At 46.0% G+C, this 21,274-nt stretch overlaps 2 protein-coding genes across 6 annotated transcripts in view; both read right to left on the bottom strand.

Moving 5' to 3' along the window:
* Nucleotides 1-4,757, bottom strand: part of NMT2 (N-myristoyltransferase 2) — a 32,914-nt gene extending 28,157 nt beyond the window's left edge. For 2 of the 4 annotated variants that reach the window (XM_083467479.1, XM_083467480.1), the window contains exon 1: nucleotides 4,567-4,695. In XM_083467479.1, the coding sequence (XP_083323605.1) occupies nucleotides 4,567-4,594 (28 nt within the window). In that variant the 5' untranslated portion in view covers nucleotides 4,595-4,695. Of the gene's footprint in view, nucleotides 1-4,566 lie in introns of all 4 variants that reach the window. The other 2 variants (XM_083467477.1, XM_083467478.1) reach the window with 2 other exon arrangements.
* Nucleotides 4,758-10,491: 5,734 nt separating this feature from the next.
* The window catches only part of FAM171A1 (family with sequence similarity 171 member A1), a 73,726-nt gene continuing 62,943 nt past the window's right edge, over nucleotides 10,492-21,274 (bottom strand). For both annotated transcript variants that reach the window (XM_083467404.1, XM_083467405.1), the window contains 3 exons: nucleotides 17,645-17,761; nucleotides 17,038-17,152; nucleotides 10,492-13,349 (listed from right to left, as the gene is read on the bottom strand). In XM_083467404.1, the coding sequence (XP_083323530.1) occupies nucleotides 11,642-13,349; nucleotides 17,038-17,152; nucleotides 17,645-17,761 (1,940 nt within the window). In that variant the 3' untranslated portion in view covers nucleotides 10,492-11,641. The remainder of the gene's footprint in view (nucleotides 13,350-17,037; nucleotides 17,153-17,644; nucleotides 17,762-21,274) is intronic.

Genomic DNA, 21,274 nt, shown 5'->3' with positions numbered 1-21,274 from the left:
GGAGGGGCATTCAGTTTAAGCAACTGCATTTCAAGAAAATAGCAAAGCAAAGCAGAGAAGATTCCATGAACAGAAAAGCTGGGGAAAACTTTGAAGAGATGTTTGGCCCATGGGCCTTAGGTTGCCTACCCCTGCTCTAATTAGTTCTTGTTATCTCAGCAGCATAGTGCAAATTGAATGATACAGCTGGAGTCTATGGAGAGCTGAAATTACCCTTTAAAGAGGATACACACAGCATACTTGTAAGATGTTTGCAAAGACAGTGGATACCTAGCAGGTCCCAGGCTTTCAAGACACCAGTGAGCTTCAGAAATCCTTTAACCAAAATGAAGAAGGAGCCTAGGGGAATCACCATCCATTACAGTTTTATTTATTTAACTAAATTCACAACAGTTCTATCTAATCCCCTAAGCTGTTTAAAGAATAAAAACAAAACAGGCATTACTGATGCCAAGAGGCAATCTTGAAACAGAACCAAAACCAAACAAGCAAGATCCAAAAAAGGAAGCCAAATAGCCACAGAATCCATCAATTCTCAAATCTGCCTCTCCACAGAAACCAGGTGTGCCATGCTTCTGAAGTCCAGCTGGTCAGTCCAGCTACCTTTTGACCTGGCAACGTCCAATGTCATGATGTCCAATGACTGGCAGGGGGTTGTGGCTTGGCCAAAATGGGGAGGACTAGAAGCCGTAATGAGACCCACGAGCCAGAGGTTTCCTCACCGTCCTAGGATATCACTTCCAATTAACAGAGGCCTTGCTACCAAAGTGCTTGTGGAGCAAAAATATTCCTCCATTGCCAGATGTTAAGGGGCCAAATGCACCTCCCTGAAGCAAAGCATTCCACAGTTTGGGGGCAGATACTGAAAAGGTCCTGCTCCAAGTAGATGCTAATATTAACATCCACAGAAGATGGTATTATCTGAAGCAGGACTTTGCTGACAGATCTTAAAGTGGATCGGGAGAGCGTTGTGTGGGAAAATACACCCAGGACATTTTAGCAATAAATGTGAGCGTGACAAACATACTTGGAATTGGGGTGTACTAGATCTGTAGGTCACCAAGTGTCTACTCAGTGGGCAAACCCCAAGTTTGTCTTGTATAATCTATGCATTGCCCAGAAGGACTCAGAAGGCACCTGCTAAGATGATTCAATACACCTCTAAGCATCATCTAATACTTTTGCTTCTGCCACAACTTAACTTCTTCTTTCAACAGCACATTTATTCCCTTGGCAAACATTTTACGTCTGCTGAGCAACAAGACAATCTTGTTTTCCAGCCCTCCGGGTTTATTTGTGTACTTGCCTTTAATTTTAGACAATTTATCTGAGTTTGGAAAATCTGAATGCCTCTCTTTCAAACACTAGAAGCTTTTAAAATAAATAAATAAAAAGAAGCCAACATATTTGAAAAAACGAAGGGGAAAGTGTAAGAAGTGACTTTCCTTAAAGCCCATGAATCATACTTCCCATTTGCGAGATACAGGGTTAAATAGTTTTGGGTTGCAAAAGGGCTTTCCCCTGATGAAGTCAAACTGAAATGAGGTGTTTCCCATTATACACTGGACACAACTTGGGTCCAGTGGTTGGGCACATGCTGCCAAGTTCAGTCCCCGCCTTCTCCAAACACAGCTGAAAAAGACTCCTGTGTAAAACCCTAGAGCAGAGGCGGGGGGCCTTTTTCAGTGGGCAAGTTTCTGCACATTCACACAGCTCTCTCTATTCATCCAGACAGCAGGAAACATTAGCAAGGACATATTATTATTATTATTATTATTATTATACCTTCCTTCATCTGAAGACACCTCCTGAGCGGTTCACAACAGAAAAATACAAAATAAGAACACAACGTATCAGCCAGGCAAAAAAAAAGCCACAATCAAGGACAGCACAAATCAGGACTGGTGAGGGGTGTGGCCAGAGAGGCTGTGTGGCCTGGGGAGTGTCCTGAGGGCCACAGAGAGAGTTCTGGCCCCCAGTCTGAGATTCCTCATACCTGCACTAAAAAGTCACTGTTTGTTACTTTTGGAAATCCTAAGCTAAGATGAACCAAGGTACGGGGCACCTTCCTATGTTCTAATGTCAATACCACAAGATGCAGTGATGGCCACACAATTGGATGGCTTTGTAAGCTCACATTTATGGAGGATCAATGGCTACTAGCCATGACAGAGGCCATGGTCTGCCCTCTATGGCCAGAGGTTGTCTGCTTCTGAACACCAGATGCTGGAAACTGCAGGAGGGGAGAGTCCCGCTTGCAGATTTTGTACAGGCATCTATCAGGCTGGCCACTGTGAAAAGAGGATGTTGGGCTAGCTGCACCACTGGTCTGATCCAGCAAGCCAAATTAGACACAGCAAGAATCCTAATTTGGCATGTGGACCAGAGGCTCCCCCACTTCCGCTTTAGTTGTTGCTTCCTGTGGCACCAATTTCAGAACATAAGAAGATGCACCAGCCATACCTATCTGCCCTACGCCTAGCATCATGTATGAAGGCAGGGTTTGCAGGTGCACAAAACAGCTCACTGGCAGTGCCTGCAAACCGACCTTTGCACACAGTTTGAAAGCAACACCAATGAGCTGAGCAGGAACGCCTGCAGATCCCTGTGACTTTGCCAGCATAGCCTAATTTCCTTTGCCCAGGCTCAAAAGGTTTGATCGTGAAGGTCAGGGTCTGGGCTCACCCATGATCTAAAGACACAGCTCCTTCTTCATCTAACAGATCAATCCTAAACAGGCAGATATGTGGTACATTCTCTGTACAGAAGATAAGCTGCGTCCTAACTGTGTTTTCTGCCCTTTCAAAGACCTCCTAGGTGCTGAATTTAGTGAAACCTGCATTTTCGGTAGTGCAAGTTACGCTATGCTCTGTGAGCGAGACCAGGGAACAGAGGAAGTTAGAAGGCAGCGTAACTTTGTTTATCCTTCTATGTATCTCCAACAGGCCCCTTCCATACCCTTTAAATGCCCCTTTTTGGTCCTGGACCTGTGCAGCCTCCACTGGCTTAACTTCCATGAGCGGTCCCTCAGCCAGCCTAAGCAGAAACATCAGGAAAAGTTATTTATGCCAGCTTAAGTTCAGCCAGTGGTAGGAGGAGATGGGACAAGATTATATTGCACATCCTAACCTCTCCCAACCTGCATACCTGGAAGGAAGGATTGGATCCTAAGTCTGTCTATCAGACTGAGGAGAGTCTGCACAGTGACACAAGTGAATCAGTCAGTTAGCACCCAACACATTTCCTATGATAGGTAGTTATCAACCTGGGAAAACAACTACTTTCCCCTCATTGATTTTTTCAGCTGGAACCAGACACTCCGCTTGCTGTACAGTATACGTATGCATAGCAGGTACATTTGCAAAAAGAAAATATCACTGAAGCAGAAATCTCTCTGGGTGCCTTACACCTGACTGCAAGTTCGGCCCTCTGAACCCTTTTAACTTAAATGAGGGCTTGATTGAGGAATCAACCATAATATTAAAAAGCACTCTGTGCATGCTCAATGTGTTTGCCGGCTTTTACCTCTACCTGCATCAGAGCTGAGCTGTGGCTTTCAGAACCAACCACACACTGCATAAAACTCTTTGATACAAGTTACAGGTTTTTTTCTGGCTAGAGAAGTCACACACCCTTTGCTTTACCTGCAAGAAAGACTTTGAGGGATGGGGGATGTCAGCAGGGCTACAGATAACCCACTGCAACCTAATTTCCATGGGGGTGATGGGGTGGACCACATCCCTGGGTTCTGCATCAATCCATCAGAGACTGGTACCACTCCCAGACACTTTAGCGGTGCAAACAGCCCTTCCCTCTCCCGGGGTGGGGGGCGCAAGCGAGGAGCCACATCCTTGCAGCCGGATTTAGCTCTGTGTGTATGTATGTGTGTGTTATAAAAGGCGTCCAGGGCCAACTCGATCTGCACTGAGGGACGTTGACGGCGCCCTTCTGAACGGCAGACAAACGGCTGCAAAACACGAGAGACTGTCCACAAAGGAAGCACGCGGGAAGGTGGGGGGAGAGAAAGAGGCAACCGCGGAAGGGGGGCGGCTGCGGCGGCGAGTGCAGAGGGCGGCCAGGCCACCTTCCCAAGCAGACTCCCTTGCTCGCCAGCTGCAGCAAATGCCAGGCCGAGGGCCGGGCGAGGGAGGCGTCGGCTCCGCGTGGAGGGACCCCGGCTGGCACACTGCCTCCTCCGCGGCCACCCGGCAGCTGCAGCAAGAGCAGCAGAAGCCGCCGCTGGGCCCCGCGCCCCTCCGCCCGCCCAAGGCGCGCAGGGGAGCGGCTCGCTCTGCCTTCCCACCTCACACAAAAGCGGCGGCCGAGCCCGAGGCGGCCGCTTGCACCCGCGTGGCCTGCGCGCTGCCTCCCGCCTGGGCCGCCGCCGCCGCCTTCCCCGGGCCACGCCGCGCGCCGCCAATGCCGCAGGGAGCCGTCGACGGAGCTGGCCGCCCACCCACCCGCGCTGCCGCTCGCCAGGCCGGGCCCACCCGGGCTCCGGCGCCGGGCTGCAGGCGAGGCGAGCGCCGCTGCGCCGGGCTGGGCGGAGGAGGGTGGCGTCCCTACCCTTTGGAGTGCTCCGTCTCCTCTTCATTGTCGCCGTCGATGCCGCAGGTGTCCTGGTCGTCCAGCTCGAGGCTCTGCTGGCTGGCGGCGGACTCGCTGTCCTCCGCCATCACGGGGGGAAGTGGGGGGGGGAGGGAGGGAGGAGGGACTCGCCGGCACAAGCCTATGAAAGGCAACCAGCTTGGGCGCGCAAGGCGGCGGCGGCCGGAGGAGCTCCCCCTAGCTGCGGGCCTCCCCCCGTCGCTGCTCCGCCTTCGCTCGTCGCTAGACGCAGCCCGGGGAGCGAGACGCCCCCTCGCCGGGCGGCCGCCCCAGCTGACCAGGTGAAACGCGGAGGAGGCGCTCCCTGCTCTCCATCCTCCGGGCTCAGGATTGCAAGGCTGGCTCGAGCGCAAGCGACTCATGCGCTCCTGAAGTTTGCTGAACCCGCACCCATTTGTAGTGTTAACGGGCACGTGCGTTTTAAGACTCCTGGCTTTGCTTATATGTTAATAAATGTTATATTCGCTATCGGCCGCGGTCTTCTCATTCATCATATATATATTCATCATCAGGTATATATATATGATGAATGAGAAGACAGAGCCTATACAATATACAAATTTGCGTAGGCTTTTAGACATATATATATATATACGGTATATATATATGTCTAAATATTTTATATATATATATATATATATATATATATATATATATATATATATAGCCTGCGCAAATTTGTATATTTTTAACGTGGAATTTTATTACCTAGATGTGTTTTAAAACTGCTGGTTGCATTTTAATAAATTTTATGTCGACTTGTTTTTAATGTGTGGGTTTACCGGGGTTAAATGAATATTCCTTATTGTTTTATGTAAACGGGTCAGATGCTTTTGTTGATTAAGAGGTATGTACATATTTTTAAATGAACAAATATGCACAATTAAAAAACATTCTAGAAGTGGGGAGGATGAATAATGTACATTGTTTCCTTTGGAGCTATGCATGCCTGTGTGGCAGCACCTCTTCAACTTAGCAGAGGTGTTTGCCTGTTTTCTCAAAGTGTTGGTGCTGATTTTTAAAACCCTAAACGGCCTCAGTTCCTGGTATACCTGAAGGAGAGTCTCCACCTCCATCATGCAGCCCAGACACTGAGCTCCACCTCTGAGGGCCTTCTGGTGGTTCCCTCACTGCACGAAGTGAAGTTACAGGGAACCAGGCAGAGGGCCTTCTCGGTGGTGGCACCCTCCCTGTGGAACGCCCTCCTTTCGGATATCAAGGAAATAAACAACTATCTGACTTCCAGAAGACATATGAAGGCAGCCCTGTTTAGGGAAGTTTTAATGTTTGTTGTTGTTTTTCCTGTGTTTTTGTTGGCAACCCAGTCAGATGGGCAGGGTATGAGACATAAATTTATATTAATATTACCCATGGATTTTATGTTGGAGAAAGTCCTGTGCAGGCACCCCATTGTACGGGTGGTGGTGTCCCCAATCCTGAGCTCTGTATGGTTAACAGATGGGGCTTCATGTGGCCATCTGCATGTGTACTGGGTCCACTGGACTGGGGCCACAACATTCCACCCATTGTGTGAAATTAAACCCATTTTAGAGAAAATTCACAAGGATGAGGCTGGACTAAGAAGAGCCACTAAGCAAAAGCCTATCAAATTCCAGCATCTTGTTCCCCCCAGTGGAAAGCCACAAGCAGGAACTGAGTGCCCTGGTCCTCTCCGACTGCTGCTATTCAGCAGCTATTCAGAGGCACCTGGTCCTGGAGGTAACATAATACAGCTACTGTGACCAGCATCCATTGATAGCCAATGGATTTACCCAATCTGCTTTTAAAGCCGCATAAGTTGGCCATCAACACACCTTGCGGTAGCAAATTACAACATTTAACTGTGCAGTGGCTAGGCAGATGGGATGCTCCATTCTATCTCTCCCCAACCGCCCACACGATTAACTGTTTTGTTCTCCTCTAGCAGCTAGCCAGTAATCTTCCCCTGCTTCACATACCCTACTTAAGTGCACACCTACAAAGACTATTAGGTTAGTGGGCACACGGAACAGGGCCTTCTCAGCAGTGGCCCTACAATTATGGCATTCAATTCTGCACAAAGTTAGGCAGGGTCCATTCCTTAACATGTTTAAATAGGGTGTGAAGACCTACCTTTTGACAGTTGCTTTTAATCACTAGTCTGGTGCTAGTTTAGTCATATTCTGTAACAGTTAAAATGCAGTGACATGTCTGTTTTTAATCTGATTTTTAAATTATATTATGGTTTGCTTGTATGCATTATTATTATTATCAATTAAATTTGTATACTGCCCTTCGTCCGAAGATCTCATGGTGTGGTTCACAGCATAAAAATACAAAATACGTAACAAAAACAAGAACTAAACAAAACAAAAAAAAACCAAACCCAACACATTTAAAAGGCCATAGAATGCTAATCAGCCAAAGGCCTAGTTGAAGAGGAATGTTTTCACCCGGCGCCTAAATAGGAATAATGAAGGGGCAAGGTGAGCCTCCCTGGGGAGAGCATTGTGCAAACAGGGAGCCACTGCAGAAAAGGCCCTTTCTCATATTGCCATCCTCTCATGGAGACGGCACATGAAGAAGGGTCTCAGATGATGGTCGCAGGGTCCAGGTAGGTTCATAAGGAGAGGTAGTCCTTGAAGTATTGCAGTACTGAGTCATTTAATTGGGCTTGAAAACGAATTGGCAGTCAGGCCAGGATTGGTGTAATATGCTCAAACCATCTTGCCTTGCTGAATTTTGCACCAGCTGAGGTTTCTAAACTGTCTTCAGAGGCAGCCCCACATATAATGCATTACAGTATTCTAACCTAGATGTTATCAGAGCACAGACAACAGAAATTAGGCGATCCCTGTCCAGATAGGGGCACAGCTGGGCTAAAGCTGAGCCTCAAGTGACAGCAATGGATCCACAAGTACCCCCAAGCTACATACCTGCTCCTTCAGAGGAAGTGTAGCCCATCAAGAGCAAGCAAGCCTCCCATCCATCTGATCTTGGGAACCACCCACCAACAGTGCCTCATCTTATCTGGACTGAGCTCTAGTTTGTTGTAAACAACATGTTTGTAAATCACTTTGGGAAGCATTTTGTTTGAAACGCGGTCTATGAATCTTTTGAAGAAATAATACGTGCTTCTCTTAGTGACTCTCTTATTGTTATCAGGTTTCTGTGTTAAAGAGATTTGATTTCTTAAATTAGGATCATTGCTTTTGTTTGGGTAGCTGTTTTATCCCCAAGAAGTGCCTCATTTGTACACACTAATTACATCCTGTTCGTTAACAGCCTTTGCTTGAAATTAAAAAACTGCCAGAAATAAGCTCCCGAAAAGCACAGTGGAGCTGGTGCCGTTTATTGAGCTATAACCTGGTCCTTGGTGGGTAACTGAGGCTTATTGCCGAGAGTTACTATCAAAAAGACTGCTGGCCCAATTAATTTCAAACACTGCTCCTTGTGCCAGCATCTAGGTCAAAAAGACAACAGTGGCACTTTCAAACGGCTCTCTGGAGAAGCAGAATGCCATCGCAAGGAAGGAGAGGCAAAGTGCAGATTGTTTAGGTGTTGTAGGCATTGCATCCATCCATCCATCCATCCATCCATCCATCAATCAATCAATCAATCAATGATTGCATCACTTATGTGTGATTAACAGGGGAGCTGCTTTAAATACATTGGGGGGTTTTCTTTACTGGGCGTGGCCTGGCTGTCTTCTGGGAGTCATCTTCATTATTGGCTTAGCCACATACTCCATTCATCTTTTCTTGCCAGTACAGCTGACATTTCCAGGAGCTGTATTTGCCAATGTGGTAATCTCTCTTTTTTTGTTGGGAGGTGAGTTTAGGAAGACAGGATTATGTCGTATTCATTCAAATACCTGCATTATTATAAAGTACCAGATCTCTGCATTAAATATATTACAAAGGAACACATTTGTCCCAGAACATTCTTCACATTTGGACTCCACCCTGTTTCTCCACTGAGCTCACACAGCAAAGATGAATGTTAGGTTACTTCGTTTTGTTTTGAATACAATCCTGCAAGGTCCTTCCAACAGTGACCTGGCCCAAGGTCCGCCAGTGAACATGGCAGAAACCAATGCCACCCTGTGACAGCAGTGGCCCAGAGTTGAGGGGGATAGTTGTGGGTTTTTTTGGTGTATGCCATGCTTACTACCAAAATCGTGAGGGGTCTGCAGAGTCATATGAAATTGTTTTGTGGGGGCCACATCAGGTCCCTGGGCTAGGACTTAGGTACCCCTGGTATACATCCACTAGTATAAATGTTATACTATGAAGCTTGTAGGACAGGGTGCAGAGTAAATATGCATTTCAACACCTCTTAGGAAGGACAAAACCACAAAGTGTCTCTTTTTGCAAGATGACGGTGAGGGATAGCGAGGAGCAGCGGCTGAGGTGTAGAGTAAGGGAGATGAGGGGAAAAAGCAGGATTCTGAGAGACTAGCTTGCCCCAAGCAAATCCCAAAGGTTCCTTGATACCACAAACATGGGTCCTTTGCCCTACCAAGGTGTGTGTAGGGATTCATGAATAAGTTGGCTGAAGGAAGTGCCATCTAAGTTACACCAGGTACTTTGGAGAAGAGCTGGAGAAAGTTCTCCTCAGAATATCTTCTTTGTTTGATCCCCAGGATGAGAAGAGTAACTACATATCAGAGACCTTTGTTTCTTTACCTGCTCAATATTTACATTTTATATTCTCTTTCATCACATGATGTAAAAGCCACTTCTGGAAATGTAGCAGAATTTGAGGAAGTTTACTACCGTTCATGTCCATTCTGTTTCCAGAAAATTGCAGGAGTTTTGCATTGCCATTTTCACATGGTTTTTCATGATTAAAACTCAGCTGCTCATGCGATGAAATCTGAAGCGGTATGCCAATATGCAGTTCTTTCCTGATGTTTAAAATTTAGCGTGGGATTCTGGTAAGTTAATCAGAAAGCCAAAGTTCTGTAATGCAATAGGTAATTGCAGTGTAAAAGGAACATTGCAAATTGGAACAGAAGCTCTTTCATTATAACCAGTAAAACGAATGTAATAAACCCCATGTATGAATGAAGCTTTAGTTTCTTTTTACAGGAATTATGTATATTATAATATGCTTGCAGGCTTCCCATAAGCATATGTTTGACCACTGTGAGAATAGGACACTAGGCTAATTTGTCCTTTGGCCTGATCCAACAGGCTCATCTTATGTTCTTATTTAATATACTGCAATACATCCATTATGGCTCTCCAATCCTGTATAGACCACCCTTGCCCTTGAAACATAGCAAGAACGTTAAATATGTATTCTTTAATACAAGCATTCCCAAAGGTCTCAAGTAGTGTATGCATAATAGCTTTCTTAATATTTGTTGTCGACAGCATTAGAACAAAATATACAAAGCAAATTGTGTAACATCTGTGAAATCCACAAGAATTATTATGTTCTTTAATGATACACTCACCTTTGCCCCCCCCCCCCAGTTTAGGGAGCCATTTAAAACAGATGGCAATGTTAATTTTAATTGCCTTGAATTTTCTTTCAAAAACAACACAACAGGTATTAAAATACCCCCCGGGGAAATGTACAGGATTTATATGGCTGCACTGCATTTGGGCTTCTGCATTAGAGCTGTACTTTGGCCTCTGAATCACTGTCAGTGGACTTTTTGTGTTCAATTATCTCCTATGTCCACAATGTTTTCCGCAGCAGTGGCAAATGGAAAGCCGGGTGTTTGGCATTGCCCCTCCCTTGCCATAGATGAATCAAGGAGGGCACTGAGATTCCATGAGAATTAAGTGATAGAATTCAAGCACACCAACCTCAGCAGCCACTTTGTAGAGTTCAAATTGCTGGTAAATAATAATAATATTGCAACTAAAAGGAGGAATTTAAAAAAAATCCTAAATTTTTAAAAAGTTTATTTTTCAATTATAATTTTTGGATAACCAAGCAGCTTTATATAGAGAAAGCACAGAAGTGTTTATCTGGCACTTTTGGATAGTACATAATAACTTTTGCCCGAACTCTCTAAAACACACATTCAGTCCACTTGCTTGGTCCATAGTCCATGTTACTTCAGCCTATATACACCATATTTACAGTCATTGCAACTATCTTCTTGGCTACTTTCGGGTTTTTGTTTTTCCAAAGATGTCCTCTAGCCTATCTTTGCTAAACAGAATCCACAGTACACACCATAACTAGGGAACACACTGCGGTGAAATGAGGAGTCCCATCAGCACAGACATTAGATGGCATGCAGTTCTTAAAAGAAAATGTAAAGCTTTAGAAAGAGAAAGAAATCTGAATATTCAAGGCGCTAGCAAAAAGAAGGGGCTGTTCATTGTTCCTGTAAAAAAGGCACTTGGGAGTGGGGGATTGGAACCAGAGGAATCGCAGCTGACTTTAAAATTCAGTTTGGCTTCGTTAAAAAAAGGCTCTTCAAAATACCAAGAGATTCTACTCAGGCTTTTGTGTAGGTAAAAAAGTTGCTGAGCAGACTTATCGTAAGGACATAAAATGTTTAACAACTACCTTGTACATAAGTAAGAAAAGCATAGTTTACGCAAAAAAAGGTTACTAAAAAGCAGCAATGCATAGCCTTCCTTGGAGATAATGCATATCGGTAGACGTCAAGTGTCAAAAATTCTAATGAAAGATACCCTTTCAGTAGCACTGTCATGATACAATTGAATTTAAGAAAACGCAATGAAGTTTCACATAGATCCCTTTTCGGGGAAATCTGAGGTCATAATCCGCCATACCACATGCCAAACATGTCCAAATGTCCTTGATGGCTGATGTCAAGTAAATGGAATCAAGAGTCACACTCTCGTAGGAAGCGTCCCTCGCGCGGCCTCTTCAGAGCAACTATCTGAATCTGCACAGTAATTCTTTGCACTTCCTCCATTGCCCCAACCCTGAGGGTTCTCCCCCCGCCGACTTTTTCTTCCCCCTTCCACAGACAAACTGAGAACATCCGCCGAAAGAAATATTTGGCAACTTTAATACTCCCCTGGGTCGGTGGGGGAAAAGATGAATGAACCGCAGCTCACTTGAGGTTGAACGCCATCAGTGGCCTCTCCTCTCGCTTTTGCCAAGGACTCTTCTTATCTTCTCCTTGATCGTCGTCGTCATCGTCATCCTCGTCGTCTTCATCATCTTCAGCTTCGTTATGGACAGTCATTCCGTGCTCTGGGCTCGTTAAGGGCTCTGGTGAACTTTCCACTGTTCGTTTTAGCGTCTCCTCCTGCAGGCTGGGCAGCTGGCTGCCTGTCCTTCTGCTCCCTGCCTCCAACAGGCACCTTAGAGTACTGTCTTCCGGACTGCAAACGGCTGTACCGCATTCGCTGCCACTTTGGTCCATATCATCCAAATACACAAGCTGCGTGTAAGCTGTGCTGTCGGTAGCTTTCTGCTCCTTCTGCGGATGTACCTGAACTTGCAGGTGGGATTGGTGCAGGGACAAGTGATCTCCCCTTCCCCTCCGGGCGGATTTGGGCTCGCTCATGTCCACCCCAGAATCCAAGCTGGCGTCGTTGCTTCCATTCCTCCCAGCTCTTTGAAGATCGATGTACGAATGTCTGACATGAGCGTTGGAGCGCCCGTCAAGAGAAACAAACCAGGCCCGAGGATGAGGTAAGGGCTTGCCTCCTCCTAGCTCCATGAGAGCTTTCTCTGTAAGAAGCTGCACTTCGCTATTCATCTGCGCCAAAGAGGCGTCGTTGAGCGATGCCGGAATGGATACAGATTCAGACATTGAGACATTCTGGGCGCTCCATTCGCTTGCTCCAGCTTCTTGCAAATGCTGCTGAGATATTGCTTGAGCGGCCAGCTGCTGGGGCTGCATCTGTTGCTGCGAGTGCGGGAAGAGCTGAGAATGAGGGCTCGATAGTTCCGCCTGGAGCCTTTCTATGTCGATCTGCTGGTCGGTGGGAACAACCAGAGGCTGGCTAATGTAAGGATGTTCTCCGGGAAGTTTCATGTAATGGCCTGGAATAACCAGCGTAGGCAATACTTTTCTGTAAACACTGTCATTAACCTGATCAACAGAATTACAGCAGACCAGCTGACCTGGCCGAGGGAAGGAAGTGGGTCTCTCGAGGTGGTCAACAGAGCGAGACATCATACATTCACTGGGCCTGCAGTCTAGCAGTTCTGTTTCGGGTGCTGAAGGGATGGGGTACAGTTGCTCCTGAAGATTGTATTTACTTCCTGTGGAAATATGGTTCATGGAGGCCTGCTCTGGCTTCTCAAATAAAGGCCGAGTCAACATTGCACTGTAACTCCTCCTGTGATCTTCCTTGTCAGGGGAGTCATATCCTTCTGATGCCTCCATAGATTTCCTGGGGTTTATAGGAAAGCTATCCACTGATTTAAGGTAGTCTTTTCGCAGAGTGTCGCTAGAGGCCATGTTCTCCAGAGACATACGGCTCTGATCCTTCTCCTTATGGGAAAGCAACTCTTCTCGGGAACTAAACTCTTGCGAGGTGCTGTATGTGTGCTTGAGCATGGGAGTGTGCATATCTGCTTCTCCTCCCGGACACACTTTCTCCATGCGCACAGCGCCCATCAGCTCCTTGTGGCCGGAGGACTCTGTGTGTCCATTGCTGGCAACGGACAACCCGCCAGGAAATTCTGACTCGCGGCGCGAAAAGATTAAGTTGAGGTGGGACATAGAGGTCGACTGATCCTTCTTAGCGCCACTAAGCGTTGAGGACAGCTGCAGTTTCTTATGACGTGGCTTCAGACACTTTCGCCTATCATAAAAAGAGAACAAAAATGGTTAGCACCTGCAACAAGATACTGTCTTTTGTTAAGTGAATGCTCCTATTCAGGGTTCCAACCTGACAGCTCTGCAGAGAACAGGTTTTCTTAGTGGTGGCCCCCTGTTTGTGGAATGTTCTCCCTAGAGAAGCATGCCCATCACAATCTTTATCTGTTTTTGGTTGCCAGGCAGAAACATTTTTATTTACCCAGGCTTTTGGCCCTTAATTTGTATATTTGTGGCCTATTTTTGTGCTCATCTTTTTAGTAGGGCAGCTGAGGCTGGATTTGCCTGTACATTTTATTTCTATATACAGTCGTGCCTTGGAAGTCAAACAGCTTAGTTCTCGAATGTTTTGGTTCCTGAATGATGGAAAACTGGAAGTGACTGTTCCGGTTTGCAAACTATTTTTGGAAGCCGAATGCCCGATGGGGCTTCCGTGGCTTCTGATTGGCTGCAGGGGCTTCTTGCAGCCAATCAGAAGCCGCACTTTGGTTTTTGAACATTTTGGAAGTTGAACAGACTTCTGGAATGGATTCCGTTCAACTTCTAAGGTATGACTGTATATATATGAACAGAGCCAGTGTGGTGCAGTGGTTAAGAGCGGTAGTCTTGCAATCTGGGGAACCGGGTTCGTGTCTCCGCTGTTCCACATGCAGCTGCTGGGTGACCTTGGGCTAGTCACACTTCTCTGAAGTCTCTCAGCCCCACTCACCTCACAGAGTGTTTGTTGTGGGGGAGGAAGGAAGGGAAAGGAGAATGTTAGACGCTTTGATAGTGATAAAGTGGGATATCAAATCCAAACGCCTCCTCTTCTTCTTTTATTTTATTCTCTATTCTTTTAGTAAAGGTAAAGGGACCCCTGACCATTAGGTCCAGTCGTGGCCGACTCTGGGGTCGCGGCGCTCATCTCGCTTCATTGGCCGAGGGAGCCGGCGTACAGCTTCCGGGTCATGTGGCCAGCATGACCAAGCTGCTTCTGGTGAACCAGAGCAGTGCACTGAAACGCCGTTTACCTTCCCGCCAGAGCGGTACCTATTTATCTACTTGCACTTTGACGTGTTTTCGAACTGCACAGTTGGCAGGAGCAGGGACCGAGCAACGGGAGCTCACCCCGTTGCGGGGATTCAAACTGCCAACCTTCTGATCAGCAAGTCCTAGGCTCTGTGGTTTAACCCACAGCGCCACCCGCGTCCCCCCATTTAAGTTGCTGAGTCACTTTTGTGAAAAGAGACATACTGATGATGATAATAGAATTCCTAAATGTCTGTGCTGCTTTTTATCTTATAAAAGTTCCCTTGGAATAAATCAACTACTTATATTTTCATTAATTTCACATGTTAAAAGGGGGGGGAAAAGATGATTCTTTTTAACATGTGACCTTCCAGTGAGCTTGTTTAGGTTCGCTGGGTTGCCTCCAAAACTGTCCTTCTGGATGTGGAAGCCATCCATCCTCTGCTTTCAGAGGGACAGCAGTCTGTCTTGGGAGTTTCTCCTGGCTAGAATATTGTGTGAGGTGAAGGTTTCAAAATGCGGGAAGTCTTTGTAAGTAAAGGAGGTTTCGTCACAGCACAAAGAGTCACCAGGTAACATGCTGAGGGTGACGGCAAAGACGAGCGTTAGCATGCCCGTCCACGCTCTGCCGTTTCCATGTGTTGGCCTAAGTTGTTTTTAATAAGTATGGCTTTTAAATGCTGCTTTTACATATAATTTATTGCTGCTGCTTTTTGCATTTAATGGTGTGATGTTGTTGTTTTTTTGATATTGTTGCACTTTTGTAAGCCACACTGAAAAGTCCTCAGGAGAGCTGGGAATTAAATAATACATAATGGCAATCAAATCTTCCTTCAAACGAAATCCTTTTTTCTTCCATTGCTGTTCTTCCCTTTGAAAAGCAGGCCCTCATTTTGACTAGGGGCATATCACATGCGGTTCCCTCACTGCAAGAAGTGAAGTTACAGGGAACCAGGCAGAGGGCCTTCTCGGTAGTGGCGCCCGCCCTGTGGAATGCTCTCCCATCAGATGTCAACACCTGACTTTTAGAAGACATCTGAAGTCATCCCTGTATCGGGAAGTTTTAAATGTTTGATGTGTTACAATGTTTTATGTGTTGTAAGCCGCCCAGAGTCGCTGGGGGAAATGCAATCAGATGGGCGGGATATAAATAATAAAATTAGTAGTAGTAGTAGTAGTAGTAGTAGTAGTAGTACAGTGGTACCTCGGGTTACAGACGCTTCAGGTTACACACTCCGCTAACCCAGAAATAGTACCTCGGTTTAAGAACTTTGCTTCAGGATGAGAACAGAAATGGTGCTCCGGCAGCAGGAGGCCCCATTAGCTAAAGTGGTGCTTCAGGTTAAGAACAGTTTCAGGTTAAGAACAGACCTCCGGAACGAATTAAGTACTTAACCCGAGGTACCACTGTAGTAGTATTCAGAATGCCTGAACAGAGCTCATAACACGGAACCGAAATCCAAAGGTGTTCTTTTGCTTGACTATTATGGCAGCTGATATACGTATCACTGCACCATCTGCAAGTGTTTGTGGCAAAGCACCATTTCCCCCCATTGCAAAATGAAATGGCAAACAATAGACATGAAGTTGATGGCTTTGGATGCCTCTCCTCCAGTTATACTACGATGCCTGTCACCTTAAGCAATTGAAACAGATCGTAAGGGGAGATCAGGATGTGGAGTGCTGAACTGGGACCAAGATCGCTATTACAAAGTGCTTCCCTTTCTAAAGATAACTGCATATGGTTTAAATGAAATCGATAACCCCCTTTTGTAAAGCCAGCCTTTTGTAACATGGGTAAAACGGGTGTGACTCCTAGTTCCCCATTGTGCCCCTTTTTATACCACAGAGGAAAGAAAATTTAAGCAATTTAAGAAATGGGCAAGTAGAGGGTTGCACAAAATGCATAATCTATTCAAACCTAATCAGTTACTGGCTCAACTAGGGGACATTGGTCTGAATTAGTTTCAGATGGTTCATACCCAATCATTTAGTTCTTGTTTTTATCTCACTCAAGGTGCTCCTAGAGATCTAATGGTTTTTTCTTTTTCTTTTTGAGAGCTTCTGTGCCAAGAGAGAGAAAATTTAAAGGATCACTCATCAGGATGGAATGTTTCTCCCCCCCCCCCCCAGTATTAAAGCAAAATGGGATGATCTCTGTACACAAACTGAGGAAACACAGTGGAGATTATAGACTTAATTTCCTCCCTATTGGCAGCCTGCAGGCTTTGAGACAGCAAAACATTTGCGCCAGAAATCCCCATTCATGCTGCAAGGATGGTGGTTCAAAGGTACGAGAGTTAGCTTTAGTAGAAAAGCTAACAGAAGTGAGTCGAGTTAGAAGGGCAGCAAAATCAATACGCTTTCATAGGGACTTCATATCCTCTTACCATGGTTACATCAAGACTAAGTTGAACTGTGAAACTTCCAGGGGCCCCCAAATCATTTTGACATGACCTCCTGCCCAAACATCTGTGGTCCCGATATTGTGACTTACTGCTATGGACCGTAATATGCTCAGTATACGAAGACCCTTTTAGGAAGTATGAGATGGACAATGTAGTAGTTACATTGCAGTTTTAGGTTGAATTTTGTTTTTTTTTTTAATGGATGCTTGTAATGTAGGATGGAAAATTTACCGGAAAACTCTTAAAGAGTTTTTTTACCTGCAGTAGTACAAGAGGAGGCACAGTAAAACCAGAAGTATCAGAGCCATCCCTCCTAGAATAGCCAAAAGAAACACTGTGTGGTAAGTGCTTATGTCCTGGGTTACAACGGGACCTAGAAGAGAAAAAGTTGAAAAGGCTGAAGAAAAGCAATCCAACCAATACAGAGCCTTCCAATTCCCCTTTGAGTGAATATTTCAGTGTGCACCCCTCCCTGCCTTGGAATAGGGGCAGAGTTTCAAATTTCAGTGGCGCCCTCTGTGATGCTACAATTCAGTGCCCCCCACTCTTGCACCCCATTCTACATTATTGTTGCGGCGCCGGCACCCAGTGCAGCTGAACCCATCATGCTATCCTAAAACCACCTCTGCTCAGAGGGGGTCCCCTGTAGGTGCTTCTGTAGGCGGCAGGAGTGATGCCACCCACACCAGACAGTGACAAGATGACCACCATTCATAATTCCCACAATGCCCCAGAGCAGTAGTACGCTGGGAGGGCCTTGTGGGTAATTAAAATGGCGGGTGCACTGATACTATAGTGAAACACACAGGCCCATTCACAGCATGGTGTGCAGAAATTTATGAAGAAAAGAAAACTCTCATTTCACCTGGATTTGTGGGGGACATCGCTGCAACCCAGTAGCCCAGCTGTGGGGCAATATACGTCCAGGTCATCTCGCTTCCTTCTTGTTCTACGATGCCCAAGCTGCTTTTCAACCATGTTCCTGTAACACAGGGATTCAAAATGTATTTAGGAACACCATACAAGGAAGGCTTAACAATTCTGTGCATTGACACAAGTCACTTCGTGGCGAAAGGCCTTGCTTGAGGTGGTTTTTGTTTGTTTTGCTTTGTTTTAAAATAACAGAGAGACCAAGGCTGCAGCTGTATTTCTCTTTTACGTGGCCCTTCAGCCCCAATGAAAACAGTGTGACTTGCTTCTGAGTAAGCATGCAGAGGACTGTGCTATGAAGACAAAAGTTGGCCGTGATGCTAAATGTAAAAGGTAAAGGTAAAGGGACCCCTGACCATTAGGTCTAGTCGTGACCGACTCTGGGGTTGCGGTGCTCATCTCGCTTTATTGGAGTACAGCTTCCGGGTCATGTGGCCAGCATGACTAAGCCGCTTCTGGCAAAGCAGAGCACCGCACGGAAAGGCCATTTACCTTCCCGCCGGAGCGGTACCTATTTATCTACTTGCACTTTGATGTGCTTTCAAACTGCTAGGTTGGCAGGAGCAGGGACTGAGCAACGGGAGCTCACCCCATCGCAGGGATTTGAACTGCCGACCTTCTGATCGGCAAGTCCTAGGCTCTGTGGTTTAACCCACAGTGCCACCCGTGTCACATGCAAACACGTTAGCTGAAGAACAAGAGAGTTAACAGAAGATAAAGGGGGGCTGAGCTAGGAGGTAAGATTTGACCGTTTCCTTGGTTCCAACCAAAATCCCAACAAAGATGGTATTGGCCAGGGAGAGACTGTCCCCAATGGCCCACAAAGGCATTTAGCATTATAATCTCAATGTTCGGAGTTTATGATAGGGGCTGTAGATGCAGTTCCCGTACAAACATTTAGATGCCGGGCTGTCATGGATGCAGCGAGTGCTCTTCTAGGAAGGAATTCATGGAGGAAAAGAGCAGCCCCAGTGATCAAAATCCACGTTAGCGCAGGTCATTAAGGCTGCAATCTTATGCACACTTACCTGGAAGTAAGCCCAAATTAGACACAATGTGACTTATGGGTATAAGAGTGTTCTGTTGGTGTCTCTCAAACCTCTGGAGCTACATGTGTATCATGTATGAGCAACAGCAGCAAGCTTTTAGCAAAGGGATGTGTGCACACGTGTCCCATTGTTTTCAATTTAAAGAATGTCTACGTGCCCATCGTAGCACAAATCAACCATCGTGACTTTTAGGCAGTTTTATTAAGTGCAAGTAGTTTTGCTTTCCGCCAGCAGTGGGCGCCAAAACTAACAAATAAGGAGGGAAGCAGGCAAAGTACCTGGAGATGAGCTCAATTCAAGTTCTGCTGTATTCATTACCCTAATCCAGGAGACAGCAAACTTTTTCAGCAGGGGGCCGGTCCACTGTCCCTCAGACCTTATGGGGGGGCGGACTATATTTTTGGGGAAAGAATGAACGAATTCCTATGCCCCACAAATAACCCAGAGATGCATTTTAAATAAAAGGACACATTCCACTCATGTAAAAACACACTGATTCCCAGACTGTCCACGGGCCGGATTTAGAAGGCGACTGGGCCGGATCCGGCCCCTAGTTTGCCAACCCATGCTCTAGTCATTTTCTTTGATTTGGTGGGACGACTCCTGCACACTTCTCAAAAATCATATAAACGGGGGCTGTGCCACCACCACAATCACTTGAAATTAGAATTATATCCTTGTGCTGCAATTGTATTTCAGATGGATTAACGTTACCATCAACAAAACCAGGGATATTTGAGTAACTTGGGAATGAAGAGCCAGCCTGTGCCCAGCTCCTCACTGAATGCTGATAAGATCTCGTGGACGACCAAAGGGAATAATTAATTTAACAGCCCGGGCAAAATCTGAGTTTACGGCAGGACTGATATTCCGCCAGCGGGGGTAGAGGGGTGGGGTATGAGGGAGGACTTGCATCCTCCCTGACTCACATTACACTTCATTAATACAAACAAAATCCTTCCCAACCCTCTTTTAAAAGTTCTTTGTTGCTGCCGCTGAGTGAATTTTGTCCCTGAGCAGTGCAGGCATCAAAGGAGCCAGGCGGAGGTCACACACAAACACAAACAAGCTTTTTTAGGTAGAGTTCGGCCATGGTTCCAGCTGAATTAAGGAATGGGTCAGATCACTTTGCATTTGCCAACAAAAGGAAATACTGTACCCGTGGAGGAAGGAGGTAGCCAACAAAAGAGGCTGTCTTCCTGCATGTACAATACTCATTTATTCCGCCCGCCTGCTGCTGCTCCTTAACATTTGGGCTGCTGTCAGGAACACCCCTCAGAACACAAAGCAGTCCTGGTTAGGGCAGCGCTTTCTCTGCGGGAGAGGGATTTGGGTGGGTGGGGGTTGCAGCCCCTCAGATGTTGCTAGACTCAAACTCCCACCATCCCTGACTATTGGCCATGTGGGCTCAGGCTCATGGGAGCTGGAGTCCAGCAACCGCTCTAAAATAGAGAATTGTTTTCTTGTGGAGATGGGTGAATTTTGGTTTTGCTCAGTTTCTCATCCCCCCCCCCTTAGTTCACTTTGCTACGTTTCTGCACCAGTTTGCGGATTTTTAAGAAGCAAGTCCTTGTGAAAATCCAGCAGTGTTTTAGTGTTTTTTTTCTCCCAATATACAGTGGTACCTCAGGTTAAGTACTTAATACGTTCCGGAGGTCCGTTCTTAACCTGAAACTGTTCTTAACCTGAAGCACCACTTTAGCTAATGGGGCCTCCTGCTGCTGCCACGCCGCCAAAGAACGATTTCTGTTCTCATCCTGAAGCAAAGTTCTTAACCCGAGGTACTATTTCTGGGTTAGCGGAGTCTGTAACCTGAAGCGTATGTAACCTGAAGCATATGTAACCCGAGGTACCACTGTATACATCTTTTTATGTTTTGGTCAACATAAACATTTTGGCAGAACCATTTCCCCTTAACAAATGCATTTCTTCAGGTGATTTTTCACTAATCCATGCATTTTTATACAGCCTTTTATGTATTTTTGGTACAAAATTCCTTGGCTTGGGAACCGCATTACAGAATCTGGAGAAGTGAGAATTTCGAGTTTTGGTGTGCAGATATAGTTTCAAGAAGGTGAAAACTAGGTAAGTTTGCCTGCAAATGTGAGCTGAATTGAATTTCTCCTCCACCCCTACTTTCTTCCTCACAAAAGCTGCCTCTGTTCTTATCTAGGTATCTCTGCTGGATGCATCGAGGAGGAGGAGACGGCAAGAGCTGGCGAGTGGATTCCTCCCAGCTCCCAGACAGCCCCATAATCAGTCACCCCAATTAAATCTCTCTAAGTTCCTGTAGGGAGCCACCTTCTGCCAAAAACCTAAGATGGAATCTTTTATCGTCGCCATGTTTATCTTTGAACATGCCAGAAAATGGGTCCAAAGTATAAATAGAATGCAGTGAAGGGAGGGGAGGCATATTTATTTATTTATTATTTATTTGTTATTGGGGTTTTTTTTAAACCCCTCTAAATCTCTGCCTGACAGTTTTGTATGAACTAAGACACAGCTCTGGTCATTTT

Source organism: Podarcis liolepis, assembly GCF_965112155.1.
Source record: "Podarcis liolepis genome assembly, chromosome: 12".
Taxonomy (NCBI): Eukaryota; Metazoa; Chordata; class Lepidosauria; order Squamata; family Lacertidae; genus Podarcis; species Podarcis liolepis.
The sequence above is the reverse complement of the archived record's forward strand: the minus strand, read 5'-3'. Positions and strand labels throughout refer to the sequence as shown.